General features: G+C 34.2%; 1 protein-coding gene across 1 annotated transcript in view; it reads left to right on the top strand.

Moving 5' to 3' along the window:
* LOC140436700 (cytochrome P450 4C1-like) overlaps positions 1-12,101 on the top strand; it is a 116,424-nt gene that overhangs the window by 62,335 nt on the left and 41,988 nt on the right. Inside the window, exons 5-7 of the mRNA XM_072525741.1 lie at positions 9,965-10,034; positions 10,242-10,368; positions 10,427-10,514. Coding sequence (XP_072381842.1) covers positions 9,965-10,034; positions 10,242-10,368; positions 10,427-10,514 — 285 coding nt within the window. The remainder of the gene's footprint in view (positions 1-9,964; positions 10,035-10,241; positions 10,369-10,426; positions 10,515-12,101) is intronic.

The raw sequence follows: 12,101 nt of genomic DNA, 5'->3' as shown, positions 1-12,101 counted from the left end.
CATTAACTTGATGATATGTCGATCATAAATCATTGGTAGACATAAAATGTTTGCTTCGCGGCGTGTAATAAATCGTCCATACTCGGTAACGGATACAAGTCACTAGTAGTAATGGCATTTAAACGTTGATAGTTCACGCAAAGTCTGGTATATACCGTCATCTTTTTTCGGCATTAGTACAACCGGCGCGGCCCATGCGCTTTCACATCCTTACTTAGATTAGCCGTCTTTCAGAAGTTTATCTAACTCGGTTTTAAGCACTTCCTTTGCAGGTAACATTCGGTATGGTGGCAGTGCGATAGTGCGCTATTTCCGGTATTATTGCAATGCTCTACATAAGATGTAGGCTCTCCCCCCATTCTGAAGTTATTCTTCCTACTTTCCAAAAATTCATCAAATCGAGCTAGTTCATAATCCGCTAGCATCCTTCCTTTATCTTGTCTTAATTTTCACAACAATGAATTTCAATAGGTTCTGTACCTTTTTCTTCAAAGAGCAACGGCTGTCGTGTGCTTTCATTCGCAAAAAACCATTCCTTTATGTGAAAATCTAGAGCTATTTGTGCATTTATTAAAAAATCAATACCTGGAAGAGTTTTATTGATTGCATCTGGAAAAACTACAAACTTGGTAGGCACCATTTTATCTCTTAAGGTCGTGGCATATTATCGTGCACGTTGCGTTACCAGCACATAGCATTTTCGAAAAATATAATTTAAATGGTTTTAAATATGAACAACGCACACTGTCCGGAACATAGCGTTTCAGACACTTAACGTTTATGTTCAGTATATTCGAAAACAATATTTTACTGATGCCGACGGCTACGTAACGAGTCGTAACCGGTTTGTAAGGATAATGTTTATTAGATGTCCGTCGTTTTCCCCTTGTTGTTTATTTAGGTCTTTGTTTGATTTTGATACAGAGTATTTAAAAAAATCATTTTCGAGGCTATTTTGTCATTTATGCATGTGTTTTTATTGCTTTGTGACAATTAATCACGGAAGGGATAAACAATTAGGAATTTAATAATAATTAATAGGTAAGGTAAGTCAGGGTAAGAGCGAACGCATTTTTTTAGAGATGATGTTCATGTCACTATTAAAACTAAAGTATGCATTCTAGAATAATCACAATTAGTATATAAAGTCATTTAGTCGTTCAAGTAGAAGTTTCTAATTAGTACTAATTTAGTAACACGTGTTAATTATGCAAACATTATCAAATACAATTTTTTTTTTCGTTACCTGATCAAATATTCTCACTTACCCCAGACTGTGGGGCAAGTGGGAATAGCATATGGCTATTATATGTGTTGTATATTTCACTATGTATGGGGCAATTGCGAATAAAAAACATAAAATTTAGTGTCAGTAATATTTATTTTTATAAAAATTGCAAAATTTTTTGATGAGAACAAAATATAAAAGCTAAATTTCTTAGAATACGAAATTCAATCCTTTGAAAGATACACTGAACTGGAACAATTTTCCTCTTCTATTTTCTACAGGATCTGGCAATATCATGACAATATTTTCCCTGGAAACAGTGTCAGTGTCATCATTATCTGGCCAGTAAAATGTATAATTGTTATTCTTCTTTTTCGTGAATTTAACAATTGGATTGTTGTTTTTCTGGTCAAATCCCACTATTGTTCCAATGAAGTGTTTCACAGATTTCTTTCCGGTATATTTCACTACAAGCCACTGTCCAGACTTAAAATCTTCCTTTAAATTTTCAATATTGTTGCCCATATCGTCATCTAGGATGTCCTCAATCAAATCATCTAGCGAATCAATATCCAAAGAATCATCATCTAACGGTGGATATATTTCAGATAGCCCATCTAACGAATCATCATCTAACGGTGGATCTATATCAGATAACTCGTCACTAGAACTGGAACTATGCTGTTTTCGTCGTCTAGATTTTATTTTCCGCTGACACTTTACCCCACTGGTGCTGGGCACTGCTTCAATACTATTGTTTGCTTTTTCTTGTAATTTTTGGTAATAATCATTACTGGTTATAACCTCGGTACCAGAAGTTACTCGTGTTTTCTTTACTGGTTCCAAACGAGGCATTGGTTTGACTGTTTTCAAAAGCAATTCTTCAAAAGAAACTATATTTTCGTCACCTTGATTCGCAGTTTTGTTATTTATCTCCTTCCAACGTTTATAGGCATCGGGGTGAAATTTATCTTATTTTACAACGTCATTTTTGTATGGGAATATTCCCGCTTTCCGAAATCCGCTTTGGATGATTTCGGGCTTTGTACCATACCACACGTCACGAACATGTTCAGAAAATGTTCGCTTCGGCATTTTTATTCCTTGATTTCTTCGCTGCCAAGCCTCCAATTTTTTGTCCCACTCAGTCTTAAAGGATTTAAACACGGACAAATCTAAGGGTTGTAGTAAATGCGATAAGTGTGGCGGCAACTTGAGAATGGTAATCTCATTGTCACGAGCTAATTCGATGACTTTTGTATTTACGTGAGTGCTGTGACCATCATATATCAATAATAGTGGTCTTTGTTGTCCTACAGCATTCAAAAATGTATTTTTTAAGAAATTGACGAAAACGTCCGTTTCCATCCAGCCGTTTGGAGTAGCTGCATATGCTATATCAATATTATCTGGGTCCTATGTTGCCATCCACTGGTCCCATACGAACTTTCCTTTAAATACAATACATGGTGGTACTTTGTCTCCAAATGCATTTGCCGCAGTTAATATTGTTACATTCTCCTTAACTGGACCACTCGTAGTTCGCGAACACGGTTTAGGTACCTTTGGCTCCTAGCACCTTCACTCGGGATGGGTCAACGCATAAGCTGGTCTCGTCCAAATTCCATATTTGCTTAGGCTTATCATTAAGATCTAATTCAACAAGAGTGTTCTTTAAGATCTCAAAATACCTATAAATAGGAAATGGATCACACATCTTCTTCCTTGCGTACTCAACCGATTGGGGTTTTTTGAGAGATAACTTGTATCTTGCTTTAAAGCCTCTGAACCAGTCATGACCAGGAATATTATTTTTAAATGGCGTTCTTATATTATTTTGTGTAACAAAATCAGAGACAATCAACAGAACTTCACGTTTTGACAATCCAAAGCCCCATTTTTTTTAGAGTTTTCAATCCTTCGGCTAACTTGCGTTCATGTTCGGCATGAATAACTGGTCCTCTACCTAGTGAATCACTTTTTTTCCTCTGACACCAGTTAAATGTTGTTTTTGGAATTGCATAATTTTGGCTTGCTGTATGTAGTGTTGTTTTTCCAGATCTGATATCTTCCAGTGCTTTTTGCAGCTGTTCCTTACTATAAGATGTCGCTCTCTCCGTCTTACGTTGATAAATGCGAACCATGGTAGCACCTAAAAAAGAGTCAATCATTAAAATTTTAATCGGAGCAGGTAAGAACGTAACTAATTATTCCTAGTTCCCACTTGCCTCGATAAAATTTTATTGAGGCAAGTGCGAACATTAGTGTACGTCGCCTCTAAGTAGGGTTATGTATATTGAAACACGTTTATCGTATTTACGAAGTGCACTTTTACACTAAAATAATACGGCTAATAATCTTACCTTGAAAATCTTGCTATTGCAGAACACTGGGGTAAGTGCAAATTTGACAAATCAAGTGGATTTTTGCAGATATATGTTCAATACCTCAACTCTCACATGTACTGTCGGTAACGTCGCTCCACCGTATACAGAACACATGGTTATGAAGTTGAGTAACGTTTACACTAGATTTCGCTATTTTACTATCGTTGGTTGAATTACAGTATTGAATAGTCGCACTTGCCCCAGATTCCCACTTACCCTGACTTACCTTATAACAATTATTTTAGAATGAATGGGATTCAGTTTAAATACGTTTTAAATTTAATTTCACCTTCAGTTAAAAAACAAATTACTACATTTAACGAAGCCATACATATCAAACCAAAAAATATTTTTAAAAAGAAGAGGTATCACTTCCGTACAAAAGTCCTAATTGTTTATCACTTCCATAATTAATTGTCACAAAGCAATAAAAACACATGCATAAATGACAAAATAGCCTCGAAAAGTATTTTTTTAAATACTCTGTATCAAAATCAAACAAATACCTAAATAAACAAAGGGAAAACGACGGACATCTAATTCACATTATCCTTACCAACCGGTTACGACTCGTTACACAGCCGTCAGCATTAGTAAAATATTGTTTTCAAATATACTGAACGGAAACGTTAAGTGCCTGAAACGCTATGTTCCGGTTAGTGTGCGTTGTTTATATTTAAAACCCTTTAAATGATATTTTTTGGAAACTAAACGCTTTGTGCTAGAAACGCAACGTGCACGATAATATGCCACGACCTTTATGCGTACATCAACTAAAGTTGTCAACACTCGTTCGTTTCTACCAACACCATCAGCAAATTTTAAAAGTTTGTCCTTTGTTTTCTAAAAGGTTGTACAACGTTGTACCAGCTACAACTTGTTTGGCACCTGTATCTAATAATCCTTGACCTTCGTGTAAAATTTTATTAATACGTAAAACCGGTCTAGGTTGAGGTTAAAGAAGTTTATCTACAGAAAAAAAATCTATTGAGGATGTTTCCGTGTGGCTACACACTGGACAGTTTGCTCAACTGAAACTCGGCTTACCACAACCGTAACAAGTTAACGGGTTGTTTAGACTATTGGGCGGTGAATTTGAAGTAGTTGTTCTGATAGTAGCACGAACCGTACGCAATTACTTTCGGAGTCGTCGATTAATCTTTGGATTGTTGATCACGTAATTTTTGACACTCATCCTTAAAATGATCGGAAACACAACAATAATTACAACGCGGTCATTTTTTATGCAATTGTCTACTTTGAGATGCTTTATCCTCCTTCAAACTAGGTTTATCGAACACATCTTACAAGTTTTTTGCTTTTGTAAGTAGCTTCGTAGAATTCGAAACTGCTTTTCAAGAAACCTTTTCTGTAATCGCTTTATGTAGTAAACCGTACACCATATTTAGCTGAATTATTTCTGTAAAGCTGCCTGATTCTAATTGCGCGAGAACAGCCCTACATCGGCAAACAAAGACGTCCACTGTTGTTTTTCCGTCTCGCCCTCCAGAGGCGCATCGTCAGGAGTTGGTTTGTTGGTTTGATATCTTGTTCAGTCACAAATTAATCCCTTAATTTGTAATCTGACATTATTCTTAACTTCTTAATAGTTTATAGTTTCACCGTGTATAATTGAAACATTGTAAAAATATATCGTGTAATATTTTAATAATAATGTACCTACAACGTAATAAATTGCCGAATAATATATTTTCCAAATGAACTTCCTAAGTGTTGCAATTACGGCCTAGATTAAATTGTATTGCAAGCTCATAGTTGTTATTATGATGGAAGCAATAACCTCTGTGCTGAAGTACACATTATTTATAAGATTTATAGTAGGATTATTTATAGGATTTATAGTAGGGACATTCCGACATTAAGTCAACACAGGAATTCCTACAAAGAAGATTCCAGACATTGGAGATGTTGAAAACAGAAAAGAAAAGAACAGATCACAGACAACAGGTAAAGAACAAGATAACCTATGTGGTGTGTCATGAAGAACATAAACTGTTTAAATGTACAAAGTTTCTAAGTCAACAAGTACGTGAAAGAAACAAAATCGTAAAGGAAAACCAATGGTGCGGTAAATGTCTATTACACAAAAGGGAAGTACCATGTTATTCCTCTTATAGATGTGCAGAATGTGGTGGACAGCACTATTCATTACTACACATGTCAGAAGGTCAGTATGATAACAGAAGGGATTCTAAAAACAGAAGGCCACAAAATAGACCAAATTCTAGTGGGTCAGAAGGTCAGTATGATAACAGAAGGAATTCTGAAAACAGAAGGCCACAAAATAGACCCAATTCTAGTGGGATCAGAGGTGATAACAGTTACGACGGATCGTTAAGGAAACAAGAGAATGCCGTGAGCTATTTAAGTCATCAGAATGAAAAAGTGCTACTTGCAACGGCATTAGTACGAGTAAGAGACTCAAAGGGAAGGTCACAATTGATGAGAGCATTGATTGACCAAGGCTCTCAGTCATCATTTATTAGGGAGCAGGCCGCTACAAGTCTCAGATATTTGGAATTGGCAATGAAGACAAAAAGACGTCGAAATGGAGCGTGACATTAAACTTAGAGGGGCATTTCAAAAATGAATTTGAAATGAAAACCGAAGCAATTGTACTACGAAAAATAACAAAAAATCTACCAAAGAAGGAGATACAGATAAAAGAAAGGAACCATAGGCCTTGGGCCACTAAGGCACCACTTAGGCCTGGCGGATGAAGCAGTTGATCTCACAGCTAAAAAAGCACTTGACTCAGAATTGGTCAGAATATTAATTTATATAAGGCTGATGTTAGGGTTTGATGGGAAGCTCAGTACAGTAAATTTTCAATTACTTCAGAGAAACTCTATTTTAAATTTCAACCGGTTTTACCGACGAACATTCCTCACATCAATTCGTGAGATTATAATAGATATAAATCATCAATTATATCACGTTTAAAACTTAATCATGGTCGCTTTCCAGCACATTTGTTTAGGATTGGTATCTTAGATTCTCCGTGTTGTCCTCACTGTCAAGAAAAACCTTTAGCCTATATAAATCACATTATCTTAGAGTGTCAAAAATATACTGCACATACAGATATTCTGTACCAAGAACTGAAAAAGTTTGTAAGTACCAACTAACATCCCTACTTTATTAGCACAACAAGAGAAAGAAATATACAACATATTAATCAAGTTTATTTTAGAAGCAAAAATGGAGATTTAGCTCATATATGGTTAAATATATATGTATTTACAAACATTATGTAATTAGAATCCAAACCTCTATTTTACCCCATTTGTTAATACCTCCTGCCCGTGACCTAGTCTAGTTTGTCTTAAAAAAAATTCTTCTAGGTAGCTTTTTAAGAACCTTTCTAGTTATCAGATCATAGCCGGGGGCCTTTTTGGGATTAACGTTTGTGTCGATTTTATTTTTAACTTCTTTTGGTGTGGTTAAAGGAATAACTACATCGTCTTGTCGAACAACTTCTGAGATAGATTCTTTTATGTCTTCTGTATATGGTTGGAAAACACTTTCGAGATAGTTTGCAAATGCTTATGCTTTTTGTTTATTGTTTTTCGCCTGACCTCATTGTTTTTTTTTTAATATCTAATACTTCACAATTTAACTGTGAAACCCGTCTATACAGTTGTATCGAGTAAAATAATAATAATAGTCTCCCGTTTTATACCGCTGTCGCGGCTTTGGGAGTATAGCAGGGTAGTCTGCTATATCTAGGGCCTACGGTATACAAGGAAGGTAACATGGCCAGTGTTACGCTTCAACCGTCTATTATTACCCCTGGTTTTACCCAAGGTACTCATTTTTATTCAGGCTGAGTCGACCTGGGGCCTATAGACATTTTTTTAAAATGTCTAGATGTTCTTGCCGGCGGTAGGATTCGAACTCCGGACCACCAGCTTGCGAGGCGAGCATCCTACCGCTTGCGCTCCGCAGGCCCTATCGAGTAAAAACCTAACTTAATTGACCTATTATGATTGCCAACCTCCGTAGGGAGACGGCACTCTAAGAAGAAAGAAGAATTGACCTATATCAGGAGCTTAAAAAATGGGAATACCGTATAGAATTTATTTACTATAATTTTTATCGAGCGGTTCGCTCGTGTGCCTTTTTCCTACACTTTTAACACATAACAATGCAAGGGATATACATCTCCGTCCGTAAATTTTTGTTTTGCTTACGCATACCCGACTTATTGTATCGCATGCATTTGTATCGGTTTCTAATAATGTGAACAATTTTGTGGGGTTGAATTTAAAATAAAAGCTCATTTCTTTAAAAAGATAAAACAAAAAATATACTCTTATTGAAAATAAAAAATAATTCCTTAAAAAATATGAAATAATTCTTTATGTCCTACAGAAATAATTAAAATATTTTACCTTCTACGGCTGAACAATGTCCCACTCTGTCACATCTGCGGACAGATGTAAGAGTTTCTGCTGTAACAGAATTGGACACTTCTCGTATTAGGTTTTTTTTTCACCCAAATTTTGGACTCTAGCCTCAGAATGATCGTTAATGATGCCTTTTAAAAGACTCCAAAAAAAGAATTTTATGGATGTAAGATCTTGAGATCGGGTAGGCCACTTAATATAGCCTATTTCACTGATAACTCGATTCGGGAAAGTATTGTTTAAGTACTCCCTAATTGTTCGAGCGTTGTGAACTGAACAGCCGTCTTGATGGAATCAAACATTCTCCAGATTTACAGCAGGAAGATTGAAAATAGGAAAGAACGTGATTTTGTAGCAAATCGAGGTATATTTTACTATTCAATTACCCTTAATAAAAAATGTACCTATTATGTGGTCTCCTAAAATGCCAGTCGAGACGTTAACTTTTTGAGGACGTTGATTCGGTAAACAACACTTCTGTGCTGGTTTTCCCGCGCCCAATACCTCGTAATGGAAGGATTCTGTCTCCCTACTAACGAAACAGAATATTTACCAGTAAATAAAATTGGGTTCATCATTAGCCTTCGTTATTAGAGTTTCACAAAACTCCATTCTTCGAAAGTAGTCGTCTGCATAAAGCTGCTGCGTTTTCAAATATTTAAAATTCTTGTGACCGTGCTTTTTCCATACTTTCGTTATAGAAATACGTGTTGAATCTACCTCGATTGTTGCACAAATTTGTGTATCGCGGTATTATCTTTCTTCAACTTCTTCTGGTAACACTTTTTGAGCGTGATATTTTCTGCAATTTTCGAGGCAATAACAACAATTTTTAATAATATTATGAACCAATTGTACGCAAGGAATTAGTCTCCCCTCAAAAAACACAGAAAATAAATCTACACACTGTTGTCCAGAATCACCACCATAAAACCATTTTATTATTTGAACCTTTTCTGCGGGCGCATACGTAGACATGTTGTTTACGAAAATAAATTAAAAATCTATGCTTTTATTACTTGAAACAAACACTGTATAATGACAAATTATTGGCGACGGGGCAACGGAGGTTCGTGGAAAGTCGACGGCGCGCAGTGTTGCCATTTATAGTGTGTATATCTATTTTAAAACTTAACGTAATTTTAACGGTATCAATGTCTTGGCCAAAAATAAACCTACGAATATTTTACCGAACACAGAATGTTTGTTTGGAGTTCTTTTATAATTATTGTTAATTTAAGTATAAATGATTATTGCCCAATTTGTTGTAAACAATTTTTTTACAACAAATGAATTTGGAAAATTTGGAAGAAAATTTAAAAACTTTAAACAGGTATAACTTTAACACCAATAAAGATAAAATAATTTAACAAATTTTGTTTAAAAGTGTATACAATAAGCTTTAAAATGAGAATTTATAAAGCTCATTTGCATGCGAAGAAGCCGAGTTGCGATCAAAAAAGATTCGAAAAATATGTATTTATTTTGCAACCACGTTGCAATAATTTTATGGTATCTCCAGCTCTAATTATTATACAATTAAAGTTTAGTAAATGTCTTCTTCTTTGTTTTTTTTAACAAATTTAAGTAAATTAATTTAATTAAAAAATTCTAGCTTTTATAGGTTACAAGCTAGAGCCTTATAAACAATTTAATTGTTTATAACATTTTTTTGACCACTCGGATCGAAATCCACCATCGAAATTCGTAATCAGCTAATATTAGTAATAAAAAAACTTGGGTACCCATCAGAATTAAAAAGGCCTCTGTGTTTTAATTGGCCCCTTGAATTATAGGAAAATCATTATTTATAATAATATTTCCACACGTGATTAAAGCAAAAAAATAGAATCATATACGATTTACCCAACCCAAAACAGATATCACCTGGTCTATAAGCTTATTTGTTTATGTTTTAGAAACAGCGCTTGGAACAAATATGAATGTACAAACCACAAAGCAACTGGAATTTATCAATGCCATGAATAAGTAAGTTCATCATTTTTAAACATGCCATAAACCGTTGTGGTTACAATCGTTTAGATCAACATATACATACTCTATTATTGTTCTCATTATGCAAAATGAAAAATTTCCGTATGAATCCCTTGACTTTTACTAAGCACGTAAATAGTCAAAATCTGATTTTCATCATGACTGGTAATAACATCTTTATTTGTTTTTATTTATTTTCAGAGCATTGGAAATAATAAGTATAAGGTCGATGCATGTCTGGCATCAATTAAAATTCACTTGGAGATTTTTTCCAATAAGCAGAGAGTATTATAAAGCACTTGACTTATTTCATGAATTCGTATATGCTGTAAGTTTTACGGTCAAAAATGGTACTAACGACAATAATACGTATTGTATTCTTTTAGGTAATATCAAAAAAGATGAAAGACTTTGAAAATAATTCGACTAAAAGAAGATCCAGCGTTGACAACGATATTGTCTCGGCAGTTAAAGGTATTGGAATACTATACGTTAAATATTTAAGATTTAAGTGGTGCAATAAAAGATAGTGGTTAATCTCTTGGTTTGTGAGAATGTTGTCAAGAAGCTCCATACTTTTGTCCTCATACGGGCGAGTGAAACTTCGTTAATTACTTTTAATGGTTAATGACAGGTGAAAGAAGATATTTTAATATCAGATTATGACTATCAAGAATATTATCATTCCTGTTTACATATTTAATTGCAAAACTACTTATTATAGTTAGAGTTCCCAGTTCATTGTAGAACGATCGCTTGTGGCCATGAATTTGACCAAGTTGGAAAATTAAACTATTAGTAGAAAAGTATTTGCATAATAATAGTTGGTGTGCTTGTCGACAAAAAAGTATGATAGATACTTTCTCCAAACTTTGAGTATCGCCTTCATTAGGACAATTCTGACACGGTTTCCCTCTGCTATGCGACTTTTTTTGGTGCTGGGGTGTTTTTCCTCTAGTTTTCCCAAAAAATGTCGATTATATATATACATATCTGTACCTCAGAGCTAAACTCTATTAACTCACAAAATTGAAATATTACAGAAGAGCAGATTAAAAGAAATATAAAGAGTAAATTTTAAATAGAATTTTTATTTCTTTTGCTTCAAATATGTGATAAACACCATTTCAGAGGTATAAATGATATTATATATTACTGTATTTGTTATTTTTATAGCTCTTAAATTTTTTGAAAAAACATGGAGTTAATATTGTTTAGCATGAAAACAATTACCATATTCGGGACATAATATAAAGGTAAGTTAACACACGTGAATAAATAATCTGGAGATAGATGTAAAAAAATTTACTCAAAAACACTTTTTTTATTTAATTAAATGAAATAAACAAGTCATATCTGTAAAACAAAATGAGTAAACAAAATTAACGAAAAACGAAAATCAAAGGATCATGAGTGTTGTTCACTTAAAATTGTTTTGGAAAAATTTTATAAATCCTCATCTACTTTATCGGAGTGGGATAAATTTTTATAAAAATTATGAAATTCATTTGGCACCCAGTTGAGCAAACTTTGCAGATGTGTGTATTTTTTTGTATATATTTCCTTTGGCTTATCGCGAATCACAGGCAGGACCGCAGGAAACACAACACGCCTAGTATTTCTGTTAAGATCAACAGATTGGAATGTTTCCAAATTAAAATTAGTTTTGAAAAAAAGTAATCCTAAATTATCCCTGCGTACCTGCAAGTTTTTTTCCTTATAATAAAAGGTAAATAGTTGTTGTTGTAAAGAGTCTTAAAATCCTTGAAGTCATTTAGTCCCATATTAATTACATTGAATGTTTTAGAGCGACAGCAAAGTCGTGCTAGCTGCTGCCAATCCCAGGGAGTCATGATTTTTAAAAAGGGTGTTTTCTTTCGTTCTCTTTCAATAAGAGAATGATCACTGTCCACTTCTAAATGGGTATGACCACGTAAAAAAAACTTGTGATTTATAATTTTTATCTGTGGATACTTCTGAAGTATCCAAAATTAAAGTATGATCATTATCATATTTCTGTTCTGAGATGGGCAGTTGTCGGACCACACAGTAATCTTTCGA

The sequence above is a fragment of the Diabrotica undecimpunctata genome, chromosome 3 (genome assembly GCF_040954645.1).
Source record: "Diabrotica undecimpunctata isolate CICGRU chromosome 3, icDiaUnde3, whole genome shotgun sequence".
Classification (NCBI taxonomy): Eukaryota; Metazoa; Arthropoda; class Insecta; order Coleoptera; family Chrysomelidae; genus Diabrotica; species Diabrotica undecimpunctata.
This window is presented reverse-complemented; position numbering and strand designations above follow the sequence as displayed.